The following is a 20,614-nucleotide window of genomic DNA, read 5'->3' as shown; positions in this document are numbered from 1 at the left end:
AAGTGAGTAGAATAGAACCGGAAGTGGCTCTAGGAAGAAAATCTATTAGATTTTGGAAGTAAGTGTCTACACAATCAGATAATCATAAAGATTCCATATTAGGGGGAATTATAACGATGATCTCTAGCATGCTGTAACATCACTACTGAGACTCCAGACTGCAGTAGGTAGGAGTGAGGTCAGTGTAGAAGAGAAAGCTTTGAGTTAAGCAGTTTTAGTGCTTTGAACAATATGGGATAAGGATTGTGGCCGTGGCTGGTGATATTAACTGCATTAGAAATCTAGAGGAAAAGGAATAAAATTCTTAGGTCAGTTAAATATCAATGCAATACACACTATGGAAGTCATGAGGCTTCCCTTAAAACACTTATAAACATATGTATTCTGCAGCCATAGAGCAGACTGTGTAAAAAGCCAAGCACAAATTTAAAATTTTAAACATAATACAACTGCAAAGGGCACCAGATACCTGTCTTTAATAAGTCTTTTATTGTATTGTCAGGGACCTCAGTTTTAGGGGAGCTGTGTGGTCACTGGTGGGGTTTTCTGCGACTTCCTACCATGGACAGCAGCAACCACATCTTAGTTTACTGGAAACAGCTGTTATTTTCCAACTACGTCCCTTTCGTGCCCTTTGATACTCTTATCTGTCTCTTTTCTGATCTCCTCCATACCCCCACTCATGAAGCCTCAAAATTCAGGGTGCTACAGGAGAGAAGCAGTATCTTCCAAAATGATTGAATCGTTTTATGTTCCAGTTTCCCCACAATGATGCCAGCACTTGGTATGGCCAGTCTTTTTCATTCTACCATGCTAATAGATGTGAAGTAATCTCATTGTGATTTTAACTTGTGTTTTGAGCTCTTTTCATATCATCCTTTGTTTATTTGGTCAAGTGTCTATTCAAATCTTTTGCCTCCTTTTAAACTGAATTGCTTTTTTTCTGGTTATTGAGTGAAATCTTTGTATATTCTGCATGCAAGACCTTTATCTGAAATATGATTTAAAACTCTTTACTCCCCGCCTTTTCTCATCTTTTCAGTCTACATCAACATCTTTCAAAGAACAGATGTTTTTAATTTGAATTCCAATTTGCATTTTTTGAAAGTGGATCATGCTTGCACTTCTCCAAGTTCATCAGCAAGAGCAAGAGAGATTTTTCTCTCTAGCAAGAAAGCCTCTGCCAGTTTACAGGGTAAAGGAAAACCTGGAAATTCAAATTTTTGAGTTTTCATGACCGTATCCCCATTCCAAAATCTCATCACCCCATTGTTTTTCACTGGGGTCCCTGACAATACAACTTGGCAGTTTCTTAAATGTAAAACATCTTTCGTAGGACTGAGCCTTTCCACTTCTAGGTGTTCACCTAAGGGAAATTAAAGCTTGCGTCCATATAAAGTCTTGAACATGAATGTTCACAGTAGCTTAATTTGTCATAGACCAACCTGGACACAGCCCAAATGCTCATCGATAGGCAAATTGATAAACAAACTGTGGTAAATCCATACGATGGAATGCTACTGTGTACACGCAAAAGCATGGATGACCACCAGTAGAAGGTTGCTGAGTAAAAGAAGCCCAACATAAAAGAGCACATGGTTGTCAAAAGAGATTACATATCTTATCTCGTTATGACTGGGAAAGGAAGAGAGGCAAGAAAGATAACGTTGTTTTTCAAAGAGGTTCCTCTTTCTGGAATAATCTACAAGGTCACCTTTTCCCACACAGGAAATGGAATTATCTTCAACACCATCACTGGGCACATTCATGTCACAATAACCACAAGGAAAGATTTTATATTTAGCGAGTGAATCTACCCTCCAAGATGCAAAGGTTGGGCCACACATTATGCACCGCAATACAGACCCATAACCATGGTTGAACATTTTCACAGAGACATGGGAGAAAGACTATCTTGAACCTATAGCTTACAGTCCTCACTTCCACACATACCAAAAACCCTCAGAGTTGATAATGGTGAGTCATCTCTGGCAACAGACACCTGTGTCCATCCTGGCATCCCGTTCCATCCTAAATTTCTCTCTTCCTGGTAGAAAATATAAATTAACCCATACAGGAAAGGGAATATGCAAATAGGTCAACATCCAGCATTTGGTAAGATTATCTTGAATATGTATGTTGGATTTTTATAATGGAAACCGGTGGCGGCGGTGGGGGGCGCTTTTCATCCCATATCCTACTTTGTGTAAAAGGGGCTGGAAGACTGGGGTCAATACTTCCCAGATACCTTAGCTAGTGTTCTGGAGGCAATTTATACTCTGCCCATGATACATGCTAGAAGAAGATCTGGTAGGAGAAAGAGAGAAGTTACGTACTTTTTTCTAAAATGGCAGGAAAAGGGGTGGATGCATGTTTCAGCAAGCACGAGGTTTACCAGCAACATTGGTTTTCCTATCGGTCACTTGCCTCAGTGTTTTAGGGTAGCTGTCTGGCCACTGGTGGGGCTTTCTGCAACTTCCTTCCTATCATGGAACTTCCTATCATCCTATCATCTTAATATACTGGAAACAGCTGTAATTTTTTAAAAGGATAGGCAATGGCAGTGTCTTCCTGAATCTGGCTCCCCAATCATTTCCAACGTTTTTTAAAATTTTTAATTATGGTAAAAAAAATACAACCAAAAATTTGCTATTTTAACCCTTTTTAAGTACAGTTTCAGCACTGTTAAATATATTCAGATACATGTGCAACAGCACTTAGAAATATCTCTTGTTGGGGTGCCTGGGTGGCTCAGTCAGTTGAGCATCTGACTTCGGCTCAAGTCATGATCTCACAGTTCGTGGGTTCGAGCCCCGCATTGGGCTCTGTGCTGACAGCTCGGAGCCTGGAGTCTGCTTTGGATTCTGCATCTCCCTCTCCCTCTGTTCCTCCTCTGCTCTCACTCTGTCTCTCTCTCTCCAAAATAAATAAAGATAAAAAAAAAAATTAAAGAACTATGTCTTGTTGCAAAACTGAAACTATACCCACTGAACAACTCATATCCTACCCCAATCCTTGGCAGCCACAACTCTACTTTCTGTGTCTAAGAATCTGACTTCCTTAGATCCTCATAACAGCGGAATCAGAATCATACACCATTTGTTTTTTGTGATTGGCTTACATTACTTAGCATAATGTCCTCAAGGCTCAGCCATGGTGTACATTTGACAGGATTTCCTTCTCTTTTGAGGCTTAAAAACATTCCATTGTGTGTGTAGACCACGTTTTCTTTATTCATTGGTCTGTTGATGGACGTGTGGGTTGTTTCCACCTCTTCTGTTACTGTGAGTAATGCTGCAGTGGGTGTGGGTGTGCAAATATTTCTTCCAGGTCCTGCTCTCCATGTATCCCCCGAAGTGGAATTCCCAGATCAAATGGTAGTTCTATTTTTTCACTTTTTGACGAACCCCGTACTGGTTTCCGTAATGGCCGTACCCATTTCCATTCCCCCCAACAGAGTGAAGGGGGGCTCTTTTCCTCACATCGTTCCCAATCCTTATTATTTATTGTTTTTGTTTGTTTCGAAAATGGCCATCCTAATCTACTACAGGTTTTTTGCTCTTTGGTTACGATGAGGCTTAGATGAAACATAGACAAAACAGGTCATTTTAAGCTGATGGCAACTTAACTTTAATGGCATACCAAAGCTCCCCCCATTAACTGCCTTTACACTTTTGATGTCACAATTTACCTTCTTGACATGCTGTATTCATTAATAAGTTATTGTGGCTACTGTGATTTTTAACACTATTTTTCTTAACATTTATACTATAGTTATTAGGTGGCTAACATGCCAACCCGTTACAGAATCGGTTTTCTAACCCCAAAGGCACATTGACCTTTACCAGTGTGTTGTGTACTTCCATGTCCTTAACTAACATCTTTTTATTCCAGCCCGAAGGTCTGCTTTCAGAGATTCTTGCCGGGCAGGTCTAATGGTGATCAACTCCTTCAGCTTTTGTTTGTCTGGAAAGATCTATATTTCAGCTTCATGTCTGAAATAACTTTGCTGTATACAGTGTTCTTGGTGGGCATTTTTTTTCTTTCAGCACTTTTTATATGTCATTCCACTATCTGTTGGACTGTAGGGTTCTGCGGAGAAATCTATTAGCCTGATGGTTGTGTAGGGTTTCTTTGTAGGGTGGGCTTCCTGCTGGGGTCCTAAAAGCAGTCAGCAGGAACTACATCCCTTTCATGTTCTCTGGTACTCTTATCTGGCTCTTTCTGGATCTCCTCCATACTCCCAGTCATGGAGCCACAAAACTCAGGGTGCTACCAGAGAGAGCCAGGTTTCTCCAGCAGTGAGCCGCACAGCTGTGGCAGCTGGGAATTCACGCGTTGCTCTCACTTGTCCCTGAGAGAGGTCACCGCCAACCACTTCAGCCCCATGCTGTGGCTCCTCAAGGAAAGGGCACTACCGGAAGTTCCTCTAGCACTCTCCAATGTGTCCAAACTTGGCATTTGTTTTGGTTTCACTTTGTTCAGAGTGCTAGAGTCTTTCCTTGGCAAGATTGGACTTCTACAAAGTCTCTCTTGCTTATGAGTGTCTGCCCAGGTGAGCCCTCTCCTGGTTTTCCCCTACTGGAGGCCAAGGGGTCTGGGACCAGGTAGCAAGCTCCCATGGGTTCTGCAGCCCCTCCTGATATCTGTCTGCCTGACTCCAGATGCACAAGTCAGCAAAACTCTTCCTAGGTCCCTTGGTGTTTGGTGCTGAACCCCACAGCTCTTGTAGAGGTGCTTTTGTTCACAGATGGAAGAGTCGATGTTTAGTAAGGGGAACAAAGAAGAGAGATATCTTATGCTTCGTGATGTTGGTGTCATTTCAATGCTCCAAGTTTTCCACATCAGGAACAAATGAACAATCACTTAGAAGATGGCAGAACTCATCTATTCTACACATCTCATTACCAAGAGAGGTGGCAGAACCAAGTGGAAACAACATGGCTATTAAATCAAGCTGGCTTGGGTTTAAATCCCAACTGTGGAAATCTATTGGCTAAATGGCCTTTGGTGAATTATTTTTATACTTGTTGTGTAAAGAACCTTACAGATTTTAAAGAGAGATATTGTTTACCTCTCAGTGTGCTTTAGGGATTAAAGTGAACTAAAACAAGGCTTCCAGCAGAAGGCTAGAGACCTAGTGGAAATTCAATTAACTTTCGCTTTATTCTCGTGGGAGTTAGAATTCCAGTTCAGCTTTTTGAAATTTAGTTGATTTCCTATGGTAACTTCCCTGCTAAGGATATTGTTCCTCTTTGTTCTAATAGTGTCTCTATTCACCCAAATGAATCTTTCTTTTTCTCTGTTCCTATTTGAATATAAACTTCTGAAGGACAGGATTTGTAGCATATTTCTTACTTTCTGTGACAGAGTAAAGTATCTGGAATTCAACATGAGATCAGCCATCATTCTGTTCTACTGTCATATCCATAGAATCCCATTAGATAAAACATCTATGTTATTTACGAGTGGCAAAAATGTGGCCAGAGGCTGGAAGTGATAGTTGTCTATCCTACGACACTTGTTTCTTGAAACAAAAAAATATTGAAAACTACTACAACATGTAAAAGATGTTCCTAACTTTCTTACATAGACTGCCAACACTCCTTCTGACTGGCCTGAATCTATCCTTGTGACCAAGTCCTTACAGAAGCATGGGCCAGAATCCAACCCAAAATGTTATCTGAGGCCACCAAAGAACAAGAACAGGAAATGAGCTGTTCTATCCGGGCACCTTTTTGCCACAGCTGAATGTTAGAGCCCAGAATCTCCCTTGATTACCCATCCCTCTCTTCCCTGTGTTTGTTTCAGATTGAGGCTTTTGCACTGTTTTCCTAGGAGTTCGTTCCTAGTAGGTTAATAGTATGTGTTAAGATATTTCTCATCACCCAAGAGAAATGTTTTTATAAGTTGCCCTCCCAAGGCTCATCTGAAAGCAGTTTTTTCTCTATAGCATCTCCCCACCTACTTCTCTGATGGTTTAGGGCTAAGACAATATCATCCTCTAATGTACATTTCATGCATTTCAATTTAGTTAGAAATATTCTATGTGAAGGCTGCTAATAATTACCTTCCCTGGTCCCTTCCAGGATCCCATACCCACTTTCTCCCACTAGAAATGACAAGGTACAGGTGAATTTTGTGAAGGGCTTCTGAGAAGTTGGGATGGTGTGTCTCTTTTCGGGTTCAAGATTAGGCATCAATCCTTATGAATGCAGTATATCCTATTCACCATCCCAGGCACTTGGCTACATGATCTTTGGGCATGTATAATGAATTTGAAATAGTTATATTTCATATACCCATTTAAGAAATAAGAAAAATAAACTAAGATAAAATTGCCCAAGGTCAGAGAGTTGGTATCTAATGCAGCTACTGCAATTTGCTTCTGATTGTATTTATTATATTCCCAAGTTCACATTCTAAACAATTCCTGTTCCTTGATATCATTCACCAAAACCCTAGGCAGGGCATCCCAGAGAGAAGCTGTTTGAGAGACATAAATTGAGCCCACTTGACCGTTTGTGGAGTGAGTAGAGGTCTTCTGGGGGGGGGGGGGGGGAATACTCACGAAACATAGCAACTATCAATGGACTTTCACACTCTTGCATATATAAATTCACCTCAACACTCTACATAAATCTGAAATTATGGATACAGTAACTTATTTTATCAGTATTTTTTGTAGGTAAACCCAACCCTCATAGAATTGAATAATTTGGGAAATTTTATTTCTAAGACAATTTTCAGAAAGAAACCTTAGGTGAGCTTTTTGTCAGAAGAGTTGAGAACAAATATTGTTGCAGACACGTTGCTAGGACACACGTTAAATAGCATCAGCTAGCACTGATTGCTTCTGCCATCCCAACTACAAACTTAATAATTGTGATTTACCAAAAGCACAGAAATATCAGTTAGAAATCTTTTGTCACCTTTTCAACAATTTTCCATTCATTTTAGATGGAGAGCCCGAAGTCCACAAAGGGAAAAGACTGTTCCCAGTTCACATTGCATAGCAAATAAATAACAGTCAGGACCAACTTGTAACATGAGATTCATTTTTTTTTTTTTAATGCTTATCTTTCAGAGAGAGAGAGACAGAGTGTGAGCGGGGCAGGGGCAGAGAGAGAAGGAGACACAGAATTTGAAGCAGGCTCCAAGCTCTGAGCTGTCAGCACAGAGCCCGATGCGGGGATCGATCTCATGAACTGCCAGATCATGACCTGAACCAAAGTTGGATGCCTAACCGACTGAGCCACCGAGGCGCCCCAAAATGAGGTTCATGATAACAATTTCTTTAGCCCTTTATCCCACCATTTATTGACAAGACATGGCTGACAATTGTTCTTACAACTGTTTTCTGTCCATAGGGTTATTTATAGATTGTTCCATTTGATAAAACATTGATTAAAAAAAGAGGACTCCACACCCTGTTCTTGGTCCCAGGCAATTGAATTGGTGCTTTGATTCTCTGTCATCCTTGGTCAGACCCTCACCCTCAAACACAAACACAAACACAGATAAGAAATCAACTGAAATTATTTCTATTTATTGCACAAATACTAGTAATTGAGGATACATCAGGAAGATCAGAAGTACACTAACAATTATTGATCACATACCACATCACAGGGTGAAGTGGTTATGAAGCAAAAAATGAAGGCTGGATGAACAGGTGTGCATTAGGCAGTCTTCATGGAGTAGATGACCTTCAAGTTGAAATTCTTAGAAAGATAATTTGAAGCAATGAATGTGTGAAGAAGGCCAGTTGTGTGCTCAGGGTATGCCTGAAGTGGGCATATGATAAAAGGCAGGCAGGGGGCAGGACAACTATCAGAATGGTCTTGAGACAAAAATTGTGTCATATACACAGGAAAGATACAGTCAATAACATGGTTAAAATATGAATTGAGTTAGAGAAAGAATGATAATGTACAATTGTAAAGGATCCATTTCTCTTTTTTTGCATTTTTTTTTGCATTTTTTAAGTTTATTTTCATTTATTTTGAGAAGGAGAGAGCAAACAGGGGCAGGGCAGAGAGAAAGAGAGAGAGAGAGAGAGAGAGAGAGAGAGAGAGAAGAGAATCACAAGCAGGCTCCACACTGTCAGCACAGAGCCTGACACAGAGCTTGAACTCATAAACCATGAGATCATGACCTGAGTCAAAATCAAGAGTCAGATGCTTAACTGAGTGAGCCACTCAGGCGCCCCAGACTGAATCCATTTCTAGGGGTCCTGGTAGACCAGGCTTTGGAGTTTGGATGGGAATATATATGCCATGGAAGTGATGTGATCAAGAATAGTAATACACTGTAACAAGCAACACAGTGAAAGGGTATATTTTCATGTTGCTATCAAATTTTGAGAAACACAATTTTATTTCAGAAAAATGAAAGTAGAAAACCTGAGGTCCTAAGGCTAGATGAAGCATACCAAGTGTGTGGTTATGTGATCACTTTTATGGCCTGGGGAAATTAATCTCTCCCTGTCACTTTTTAATTTTGGCAAAGTATATAAAACATAATTATTTTATGAATGACTTGTGAATAATGCCCCAAGATGACTCTTCTGACCCTCCACAGGACTCATCTGCTTAGGCTAAAGATGTGAATTATTTTTTCCCCCTCTTACTAACAAAAACATCCACAGCAATGTAATCATTTTGCTTATTTTTCTTTGTGATTTTTTTTTTAATTTTTTTTTTTCAACGTTTTTTATTTATTTTTGGGACAGAGAGAGACATAGCATGAACGGGGTAGGGGCAGAGAGAGAGGGAGACACAGAATCGGAAACAGGCTCCAGGCTCTGAGCCATCAGCCCAGAGCCTGATGCGGGGCTCGAACTCACGGACCGTGAGATCGTGACCTGGCTGAAGTCGGACGCTTAACCGACTGCGCCACCCAGGCGCCCCTCTTTGTGATTTTTGATTCGCAATCTATTCTCTTACTTCTCCTATCACATACACCTGCATTGTCTCTTTCTAAATGCTTCTGCAGATGTTCTATTCACTTACCACCAGCCCCTGGTTCAAACTTCTCTGCACCTCTGGCGTTCATTCGCCATTGCTACTTGCTCTCCCCATCTCTGTGCCTCACCTGGAGGCAGACTTCTCTCTTGTCTACCACACCCAGGACAAGACATCTCTTGTAGACTTCTCTCACCCTGCCAGCAGATGCTGTCGGAGCTGGTGAGTTATTCTCTCTTTATCTGACCTCTCTCTACTTTGAACTACCTGCTGTCTACTGTTCCACAATGCACTTTTCTGACTAATTCCTGTATCTTCTACCCTAAAATTTTGTCCTTCCCATCACCCCTGTGATTATAGGCATGTGAAAGTTAACTTGGCTTCCCTTTTATCTCAAAATAATTCCCCCAGAGTATTAATCTGCTTCATTAATGATCTCTCCAATAATGACACCAAATTTCATTTTGACCAAAACTCTGTATTAGATGCCATCAGGCTCTCTCTACTGCATTTCTTTTTTGTCTCCTAAAAATAAAAGCCTAAGGCTGAGCCTAATTTAGGTCTATAGGTGCTCCTCCCTCATCAATGCATACTTTTTTTGTGTGAGAGGGAGAGAGAGAGAGAAAGCATAAGTGGGGGAGGGACAGAGGGCAAGGGAGAGAGAACTCTAAGCAGGCTCCACCAGTGAGGAGCCCAACTCGTGGCTCAATCTCAGAACCATGAGATCATGACTTGAGCCAAAATCAAAAGTCAAACACTTAACTGACTAAGCCACCCAGGCACCCCTCATCAATTCATATTTCTGACTTCCTACATCAGATTCATCAATTCATATTTCTGACAATCCATGTTTCACACACACTTACCAGGTCAATCACTTATCAAATCTTATCTTTTAATTCAACTTGTTAACAACGTCTACCAATTTCTCTTTCACTCCATGTTTTAAGTATGACCATTTCTCTCCATCCCCACTGACTCCATTTAATCTCAAGTCCTCATTCATTTATTCTTCTTTCATTTCAAATTCCTCATTAAATGATCTTTCCATTTATGGTTTTCCTGTTTTTTTACCCATCCATATCACCAGATACTGAGTAACCTAGTAAAACTCCCCACTGCTCGCTCATCATTCTGCAAACATTATTGAACAAAATTGTGTCAGTGAATGTGAAATATGAATGATTCAGAAAATATACAGATGTTTGTGAGACTTTGTGTCTTTGAAAAAAATGTATGATCATTAAGGGGATGTAAAGTATTTGCATATGGAGGGGCACCTGGTTGGTGGCTCAGTCGGTTAAGCATCTGCCTCTTGATTTCTGCTCAGGTTCATGAGTTTGAGCCCCATGTTGGGCTGTGTGCTGACAATGCAGAGCCTGCCTGGGATTCTCTCTCTCCCTCTCTCTATACTCCTTCCACTCTCTCTCTCTCTCACTCCCTCTCTCCCCAAAATAAATAACCATTAAAAATATTTGCATGTGGAAGTTATATATAGTGTAAGGTGTATGTGTGTGAGAGTATTTGGTTTGAAAAAAAATTATCATTTAGAGAAAAGAACAATTTTGACTGGAAAACCTTAAAGAATGAGGAGGGACTTAAAGTAGGGATTGAAGAAAGAAGAAATTCAAGCAAGCACAGAAGAGATGACAGAACATTTCAAGTTGGGGTGCTGATGCGAGATGGTCAAACACAGTGTATTTAAGAGAGAAAATTGAAGTGGAATTAGAGAGTGGGCCATTTGAGTTAGTTTTAAGTGTGTGTGTGTGTGTGTGTGTGTGTGTGTGTGTGTTCCCACAATAGACCTTTAATCCAGGCAGGTAAATTATTCCTAATGTCTTAATTTTACATATGAGAAAAACCAGATTAAGTAAAAAAAAAAAAATTAAATAACTTCCCACAACCCACTCAACTAATAAGCAATAGGCCTGGGATTCCAATGCGCTTTCTAAGATCTGTGATCCTTCTAACATTCCATGTTGGACTCTCCGCATAAGATCAAACATAAGCAGGAAGCATCCATTGCTAAGCTGATGTGATAAACATCCACCAAAATGATTAATAGAATAGAATTCTTTTCAAATTTCCATCTGACTATACTCCTATTGCTAATTATCTGCCAATTGGCCTCCTTCTCACCTCCAAATTCACCTTAAAGTAATTTCTTTCTTCTTCGCAACTCAACCTGGCACCTGACCCAGTGGTATATCTTAGAATGTTCCCCCATCCACTCCATAAATACACTTTGAGCTCCCATGATATAGGAAACTTGGAAACATGAAGTGAAAGAGACAAGTGTGGAAAACTTAGAACACTTATTTGGTCCTCAGTATACATTTGCTGAATGGGCTTTGTCCTTTAGGTGCTTACAGTCCAGTAGGGGGACATATATCATGCACATCTGTAGCCCTTATGAACTCTGAAAAGGGCTAAGAACCAAAAATGACTGAACTGTCAAAGTTTAACTCATCTCTCAACCAGACTTCCTCTTTTTTCCTCTATTTGCACCATTATAGGCACAGAGTAAATGCTAACTGATTATTTGTTGACTTCCCACAACAGTAGGTACGAGACAGCAATAGAAAACAAGAAAAACAGGAGTCAATCATATCTAAAAATGGGTGAGGCAGGGGGAGTCTAGGTGAGCAGAAACAACAGATAGAGTATTACCATCTGGAGAATAAATCTTAATGTAAAACTGGCAGACCATAGAGAGAATTGAAATTTTGTCGGTAGCCCCTTAAACAAAGATCTTGGTTTTTTTCTAGACCTTTTGCTGTGAGTCAGAATGTTCTGAACACATAATTCTCATGAATCAGCAGGAGAAGATGTCTCCCCTTTGTCTTCCAACTCACTGTAAATTGGCGAATATACGTTTAATTCTTCATAAAGACGATCTTCTGGAATCTGATGAGGGAAAAATGATTTAATATTAATCACCAGGAATTTTCCACCACTAGATGACTTGTTCGAGAGATCTATCTCATCTCTTTTGACTTTCTGAGTGTCACTCTCTTTCTCATTGCACTGTAATTATTACTTCCATCTCCAATAAACCAAGCCAGACTGGCTGGCCAAGTGGGCCCAGGGGAAATTACATCAGTCAATAACAAGCTGGTGAGACTACTGTGTCTGAACTTTGGTATATCTGCTGTCTTATTTACCTTTGGAGGCAAGTGATCAAAACAAAAAAAGGCCACCAGACTTGAATGCTTTGGCAAATGGACAGATGAAGGGAGTGTGTATCATCTGGAAGATTTGAGTCAGTGCTTGTGCAAGTATTGGTGAGTCCTTTTCATACATCAAAGGTATAATGGATGGGTAAGGCAAGCAGAAATGTAGTTGGTAATCATGAATTAGGAAGGAAAGAAAATTGAGCCTTCAGAGCAAGTAAGAAGGTGAAAGCCAAGAAAAAAGAGAGAGTAGGAACACATATGAGGGACCTATTCTGGAAGAGAAAATAAGCCCAGATACCTGGGAGGTTCCATCACATGCTACTTTCACATTTGTCTCTCATGCTCAACCCACAGCCTTTTCTAGAATTATGAAAACTCTACTTTCCTCATGCTCAGTCATGAGGATATACCCAGAGATTGGGGATTTTACAAGTGGAAAAATGTGATTAAAAATACGAGATTTGGGAACCAAAATACTGAAACATGAAGAAATAATTTTCTAGAAGAAATGTTCCCAGAGATCCAGGCCGTACTTTTAAGATGAAGCTCAAATTCTTCAGTTTGTCATTCAGGATTATCAGGCCTCTACCTACCTTCTTTTCCTGGAATACTTCTCCAAGGCCATAGATCATGAGTGACACAGCACTACAAAACCCCAGGACGGTGAGAAACAGGATCATTGCCACGATCTCCTGTTGAACAATAACCAACAAGACAAGTGGAGTCACAAGGTAGGTGCCCTGAAAATGTGCTCCATTATAGCAGCCCCTGATTTCATCACCCCCTCGACGTGATCAGTCCCAATGAAGTGACATACGCATGGGGACACCACACGATGGTCGTCCAGGCAGGTGACTCCAACCTCACAGAATTCAGCTGGGAAGGGGTCGGCAGCCAGCATCTCCATACATGCACCCCCAGAACACTACGTTATGTGATAGAGGTTACAGCAGAGGATGGGGTTCACGGAAAAGGGAAAGAGAGCTCTTACTTGGATTGGGAGTCAGAATCTTAGCACTTCCACAAGAAATACATACGGTGGAAAACCAAGCCACAAAGCAGAAGTCATTTTCATGAGCTTCCGGGCAGTTGGAGATATGAGGCCAGCAAGTCTTCAAGTTGACGGTCAGGATGAAGATTCCTATTCCTGCAACAATGCTGCTGACGGTGTTTGCTCCCAGGCTTCCCCACACCTGATGGTGAAGGACAACACTCAGACCTGGGCCTCCATCTGCCAGCGCATTCAGTAGACCTCCCTGCATTCTTACGGCTGGTTGCATCCAGTAAATTCTGCCTTGGTTCCAAATGTAAATTGAAAAAGGAAATCTTGGCAGTGTACTCATTGTTTACTAAGCATCTATAACCTTCTTGCTAGGACTGTAGTCAGGAAGGCCCTTGTGGACATACATCATCTCTCCTCAAGCAGTCTCCTTAATCAGAAACAAATCAGGGGCGCCTGGGTGGCTCAGTCAGTTAAGCCCCCGACTTTGGCTCAGGTCACGATCTTGCAGTTCCTGAGTTCGAGCCCCGCATCGGGCTCTGTGCTGACGGCTCAGAGTCAGGAGCCTGCTTCTGATTCTGTGTCTCCCTCCCTCTCGGCCCCTCCCCTGTTCACTCTCTGTCTCTTAATAATAAATAAACGTTAAAAAAAAAAAAAGAAACAAATCATCCATTTGATCATATGACTGTACTCACAAGGACAAGGCCCAGTGTGGGATATTTCTTAAAACAAGTGTCAAGGTACTGATGCTTTACTTTCTTTTTAAGAAGACGATTGATATTGTAATGGTTATATTTTTAATGATTATATCCAACACAAAGTAGATTGGATAAAAAAAAAAAAACCACATCCACATTCACTCATTATAGGGGAGATGATGGCACATCTCTCTCAAGACTCCTAAAAGTCCATTTTTCTTATTTTCTCACAGATGGATAAAGACAGAATTGCAACTCACCAGATATATGGCATATTTCTTTTCAGACAGAATTGGAAAGAATCCGGAAATAGCAAACTGTTCAAAAGGAAGGAAGGGAGAAATAAAGTGAGTCTCTGTCTGTCTTTAGTTCCCCTTTCTCCCCTATCCTCCAAATGCAAGGTTAAGTTGTGGGCACTCTATAAAGCTATGTATTAATATTTCCCATAAGCTCATCATTTTTGTCCTATAGGGTGCTTCTCAAAATTAAGTGTGCATATGAATCATGTGACAGTCTTGTTAAAATACAGATTATTATTTTTTAATGTTTATTTATTTCTGAGAGAGAGAAAGAGCAGGGAAGGGGCAAAGAGAGGGGGACAGAGGATCTGAAGTGGGTTCTGTGCTAACAGTGGGACTCTAACCCATGGACCACGAGATTATGACCTGAGGCGAAGTTGGACACTTAACTGACTGAGCCACCCAGGCATTCCCAGATTACTTTTTTTTAATTGAAGTATATGTGACACACACACAATGATACATTAGTTTCAGGCATACAACATAGTGATTCGACAAGTCAATCCATTACGCTCTGGTCACCACAGGGATAGCTACCATCTGTCCCCGTACAACGCTATTACAATACCACTGACTATACTCCCTGTGCTGTGCCTTTTATTCCACGACTGATTCCTTCCATAACTGGAAGTCTCTATTGCCCACTCCCTTTCACTCATTTTGACCATCCTCCAACACCCTTCCCCTCTGGCAACCTCCAGTTTGTTGTCCGTATTTATGGGTCTGTTGCAAAATGCAGACTTTTATCCAGTAGGTCCTGGAGGGGGCGTGAGATTCTTCATTTCTACCAGGCTCCCGAGTGATGCTGATCCTGACAATCCATGAGTTACTGTTGGAGTAGCAAGGTCCAGCAGACCTGGTACATGACTGTTGTAAAATGGCTCTCATTTTGTTGTAATTATTTTTTGTATGAGCATCTTGGGTGTTAGAGTGTCAGCCCCTTTGGGCAAGAAGCGTGTGTTTGTGGCACGCATATCTTGGGTCTCACATAGGTCATGTAGACATAAAGTAATTATGAAGATGTACATGGGTAAAGATTGCTTGAAAATATAAGTCAATAGCACAAATTCAAAACAATTTCAAAGGTTCAGAGTGTATGATGGGTAGAGAGACACCTAATAAGCGAAGTGTATGGAATGAAGGACAGTAGAGAGACGTGTCAAATAAAATATGGCAAAGGTTCAAAAAGAGTCATGAACGGGTGCCTGGGTGGCTCAGTCGGTTGAGCATCTGACTCTTGATGTTGGCTCAGGTCATGCATGATCCCAGGGTCATGAGCATGGAGCCTGCTTCAGATTCTCTCTCTTACTCTCTCTGTCCCTCTCCCCCACTTGTGCTCTCTATCTCTAAATAAATAAATAAAGAAATAAATAAATATTTTTTTAAAAGGAGACACAATGAGAAAGCACCTAAAAGAGTTTCCAGGACATAGTATGAGTTTATCAGATGCCCTTGGCCTTGTTTGACCTTGTCCTCCTCACCTCCTCAGTCTCTTCCTCCTGCCGTCACGAAGATAACTTGACTGACAAATAGTGTGAGGGATATTTTTCTGGAATTGGATTCTGAACGTTTATTTATTTATTTATTTATTTATTTTGATATTGATCTCTATTTTTGAGAGAGAGAGGAGACAAGAGGGAAAGGTGCAGAAAGAGATTGGGAGACACAATCTGAATCAGGCTCCAGGCTCAGAGGTGTCTACGCAGAGCCCGATGCGGGGCTCAAACCCAGGAACCATGAGATCACAGCTGAGCTGAAATCGTACGCTTAACCAACTGAGCCACCCAGGCGCCCCTGGATTCTGAAAGTTTCGATTCATTTTTTATTAGCTAAATGTCCCTTGGGCAATTCATTTCACTTTTATTAATCTCAGGTTTCTCATCTGATAAAAGAGTACTAATGTGCTTACCCCAAGTGCTTTGTAAACTGCAATACATATATATATATATATATATATATATATACTCTAAATACTAGAATAAATAGTTGGTTAGATCTGATGTGGGCAAGAGAAAAGCTACATGCAGTGTTATCTCAGAGGCAATTGTAGATGTTTACTCACAAACATTGCTCCCCAGAATGGGTAGCCTGCTTTAAATGATGAAAAAAAATCTTCCTTAAATTCGGAAGCATTGATCGCAGAGCAGACGATTATTCCAAAACAAAGACATATCAAACCAATCAGAATTTGTGTTACCTGTAGAAAAAGATGCATATGTTTTGTAAAATCAGAAGGTATTTTTTCAAGACTGCATCAAAGTCCTTATGATGAAGGCCAAACATGAGAAATTGCTTGGGTGTCTTAAGCCATCCTGAGACAGAATTCAAATGCAATATTTTCTAGAGTCATCAGGCCCCTCTAAGAATGGATACAGGCATGACCTGATGCAGGGATGGCCAATGCATTTCTCATGTGCCTTTATTTACATAGTCATGGTAGACATCAATAATTGTTCTTTCCATCGAGGTGCAGACAATTATTAATTTGAAATTCGTGATATTAACCCACCAGCAACTGACCAGTGTTGGCAGATCCTCTTTGCCATTCTTCTCCTAGTCTTCATGAGGAAATGCTTCTCTCTGCTCAACCGGGCCCCATGTTGCCTCCTCATCTACCAGATTTTTCATGCCTCATGAATCCAAGTGGGGAAACTGTTCATACACCCAAATACTCTGGCTCAGAGTAGAGCCAGTTCTACTCTGGTTGATGTGGGAAGATGCTCACTCACCCCCAGGAATTCCAGCTCCCTCCTCAAAAACCTCAGCCAGGTACGGCTTGGTGGGGCTGAGGCAGCCTCCTCCCGTAAGGCGTTATCATGGAGAGATACTTCCGAAAGTTCGATCTGGGGCACGCTGTATAGTTTAAGCAGAAATTCAGCCGTGAGAAAATTCTCTCTCTGTGAAGTTCTCAACTGACAGGAATGGGGGGGGGCGGGGATTGACTATTTTTTCAAAAGCAATCTTTCAGTGAAAGTCTTTATTATAATGTATAAGAAACTGAGTCAAAGTTAGTGGCCAAGATCACTGTCTGGCTAGTGATTAGATGAACAAAATGGAAAAAATGAGCCAAGTCTTCTTATTCTTGGTGTGGGGTCACTACCAAGTTCTTTCTCAGTGATCTACGCTGATAAATAAACATAAAAGCAAACAGACGCGTTTACCTATGTGTCTCTCAGTCTTTTTAACCCAGAAATGGACCTGAATATATTTTGCCAACGACACACTCACCTTCATGTGCGCAAAGGAATGGCTTTTAAGGGTTGGTTAAATCTCTATTCTTGTTTTCAGCCTCAGAGGAGGCTAACCAGAGCTACTGTCCTTTCTAAAACTTTGGAATATGCTTAACATTTTGCAATAATATTCAGTCCAATAATGATTCCCAAAGCTCTGTCATCAGCCTCTCCTAAAATCTTTAAAAGGAAAGTCTTAATAACATGCCCATCTTCAGTATTCAAAGGAAAACTGAATTATGCACCTTCCCCGCCACCCCCTGTTTTCTCTCTAAACAGTGGGACAGGATTCCGTGGAAGGAGATTCACAAAGATTAAACCAGGGATGAGCCCAGGGTTGTTTTGAAAACTTTCTCTCCCTGAACACACCTCAGATGCAGAGGCAAGAAATCTCAATCTTCGTTAGTACGAAACTCCCCTACCTCAACCCCACAATATAAGGTCCTTCTGTGAGGAAGTTCACGTTATTTCCAGTTCCCAAGCTGAGCGAAAACCTTCCTCCCCATCACCCAGAGAGAACGAACTACTGGCAAAGTATAGCAGATAGCTTCTTTATACTCGATGTATTCATTAAACCAGATGGGTCTGTGCCCAAATCCATGAATTGGCGTCTCCCCGGCACTGTCACTATCACTGGCCCACTGGGAACACAAAGAAAACAGTAGCCTGTACCTACCTGGAGGGGCTTTGTGACATTGGGAAAGCAAGATCTGCCCTGCTACTACTTTCTGTGTCCATTTTTTCACGAGCTGAGCGAGCGACCCGTGAAGAATGCTGTTACGATGAGCCTTGGTGGGCTTCCTCTCGCCGTGTGCTCCAGATGGTCAGTGAGGATGGGTTGTCTCATGACCTTGATGACTATCTTCATACTCAAGGCATGTGTCCCACAGATAAGCTTCCCAGCTGATAAAGAGCAGTAGGTTTGTTTGTGGTTTTGTTATATCGAAGAACAAAACTGAGGGACTGAACAGGGACAAGTATGGAATGAGGAAATTTGAGACTCCTGGAGAATAGACCCGCCTGCGACCCGGACCATTTACAGAACCAGAAAGAACAAAAGACAAAAACAGTTGAGTGGAGACTGAGGAGGTGAGAGAGAACCGCAGGACAGAAAGAGATGTTCTTCTCTTCTGGAGCTTTCTCTACTTGGCCGTTTCTGTGCCAGAAGTTTTCCAAAGGTACCCTTGAGAAGCCTGTGTTCCCTGTTTATTTTTTTAATTTTTTAAATGTTTATTTTTGAAAGAGAGAGAGACAGACAGAGAGGGGAGGGGCAGAGAGAGGAGACACAGAATCCGAAGCAGGCCCCAGGCTCTGAGCTGTCAGCACAGAGCCCGATGCGGGGCTTGAACCCACAAGCTGTGAGATCACGACCTGAGCCAAAGTCAGGCGCTTAACCCACTGAGCCACCCAGGCACCCCGTCTTCCCTGTTTAAAGTACTTGCCTTCACGCACAATCAAAGGCTGAAACACTGTCTGCAAGTGTGTCTTAGCCTCTGGATCTCTGAATTGGTCTCTGACTTCAATATTTATTGTCTTTCTCTCTCTTCCTGACTTTTGGACACTATACGTATGAGTCTGCAGCAGACAGGCTCCAAGACTGGACAGGAAGAATGCCGTGGGCCATTCCTGATAGAGTGTGGCAGCTAAGTGTTCACACGAAAGACTCCATGAGCTGCTAAATGTTACACTGACTCTGCTGCTTTGATTTCTGTGATGGTGAGGATGCAGCCATGGAGAAATGAGGGGCGTGAACTTGGTAATAAATCTTATAGGCTGATCGGAGCAGCATCGGACCGAGCAAGGTATCTAAATTAGGGTCCCAGCTTAATGAAGGTGCTCATTTTAATAGCATAACTAGCTAGAAAAATGAATGCACAGGTTAAGATTCACAGATCTGGGATTGTTTTATTTGAGTTTAACTACAGACATAACCCAGAGTGGCTCTTCCTTAAACTATGAGATACTACAAATTGCACCTCTAGACAGTCACCTGCAATGTGTCTCTGAGATGTGATAAAATTCCCCCTCATTCTCCAGGAAACTGAGATATGTGTGTGAACAGAGGACATTACATGATATATAAGCATACCTTTCATGACAGAAATTTACTAACCCATGTGCCATCTTCCCACTGTGCCTCTGGGAACTTGTGGACCTAACCAATGTCTTATTGGAATTAAGAAATAACACACCTTACATGTACCCCAATGTTTATAGCAGCACTCTCAACAATACCCAAATTATGGAAAGAGCCTAAATGTCCATCAACTGAAAAATGGATAAAGAAGATGTGGTTTATATATACAATGGAATACTACTTGGCAATGAGAAAGAATGAAATCCTGCCATTTGCAGCAACATGGATGGAACTGGAAGGTATTATGCTGAGTGAAATAAGTCAATCGGAGAAGGACAGATATCATGTTTTCACTCATATGTGGATCTTGAGAAACTCCACAGAAGACCATGGGGGAAGGGAAGGGGAAAAAAATAGTTACAATCAGAAAGGGAGGGAGGCAAACCACAAGAGACTCTTAAATACAGAGAACAAACTGAGGGGGGATGGGGGAGGGGAAGGGAAAGTGGGTGATGGGCATTGAGAAAGGCACCTGTTGGAATGAGCACTGGGTGTTGTATGTAAGCCAATTTGACAATAAATTATATTCATAATAAAATAAAATAAAATAAAATTAATTAAATTAAATTAAAATAATAAATGTTTTGCAAATGGAAAGAAAGAGAAAGAAGAAAGAAAGAAAGAAAGAAAGAAAGAAAGAAAAGAAAGAACACTCGTTTACTTACATATTTATCCAAAAAGGACATCACGGGGCGCCTGGGTGGCACAGTCGGTTGAGCGTCCGACTTCAGCCAGGTCACGATCTCGCGGTCGGTGAGTTCGAGCCCCGCATCGGGTTCTGGGCTGATGGCTCGGAGCCTGGAGCCTGTTTCCGATTCTGTGTCTCCCTCTCTCTTTGCTCCTCCCCCGTTCATGCTCTGTCTCTCTCTGTCCCAAAAATAAATAAAAAACGTTGAAAAAAAATTAAAAAAAAAAAAAAAAAAGGACATCAGGCTCTGGGTCAGGCACTGCTCTGTCACCGAGCATGCAGGGGTGGATACCATGGTCCCGGCACTGGCCCCACTCACCCTCACAAGCTAGCAGAGTAGGACGTAGATAAATGAGATCAGGTCTCCAATATGTCAGATGCCGCTGGAAACACAGGAGATTGTAACAACTCTACCTGATA

At 41.4% G+C, this 20,614-nt stretch overlaps 1 protein-coding gene across 2 annotated transcripts; it reads right to left on the bottom strand.

Annotated features, from left to right (window-relative positions):
- Window positions 1–8,912: 8,912 nt before the first annotated feature.
- On the bottom strand, window positions 8,913–18,379 carry MS4A2 (membrane spanning 4-domains A2). Of its 2 annotated transcripts, XM_023239872.2 has the most exons (7): window positions 18,046–18,367; window positions 16,869–16,992; window positions 16,202–16,336; window positions 14,101–14,157; window positions 13,180–13,335; window positions 12,736–12,834; window positions 8,913–11,873 (listed from the first exon to the last, which is right to left on the bottom strand). In XM_023239872.2, the coding sequence occupies exons 1-7, from the start codon at window positions 18,105–18,107 to the stop codon at window positions 11,775–11,777; spliced, it is 732 nt and encodes a 243-aa protein (XP_023095640.2). In that variant the 5' UTR covers window positions 18,108–18,367; the 3' UTR covers window positions 8,913–11,774. The 2 variants fall into 2 exon arrangements, with proteins under 2 accessions (XP_023095640.2, XP_044895287.1); XM_045039352.1 differs by lacking the exon at window positions 14,101–14,157 and having other exon boundaries at window positions 18,046–18,379.
- Between the last annotated feature and the right edge of the window lie 2,235 nt (window positions 18,380–20,614).

Source organism: Felis catus, chromosome D1, assembly GCF_018350175.1.
Source record: "Felis catus isolate Fca126 chromosome D1, F.catus_Fca126_mat1.0, whole genome shotgun sequence".
Taxonomy (NCBI): Eukaryota; Metazoa; Chordata; class Mammalia; order Carnivora; family Felidae; genus Felis; species Felis catus.
This window is presented reverse-complemented; position numbering and strand designations above follow the sequence as displayed.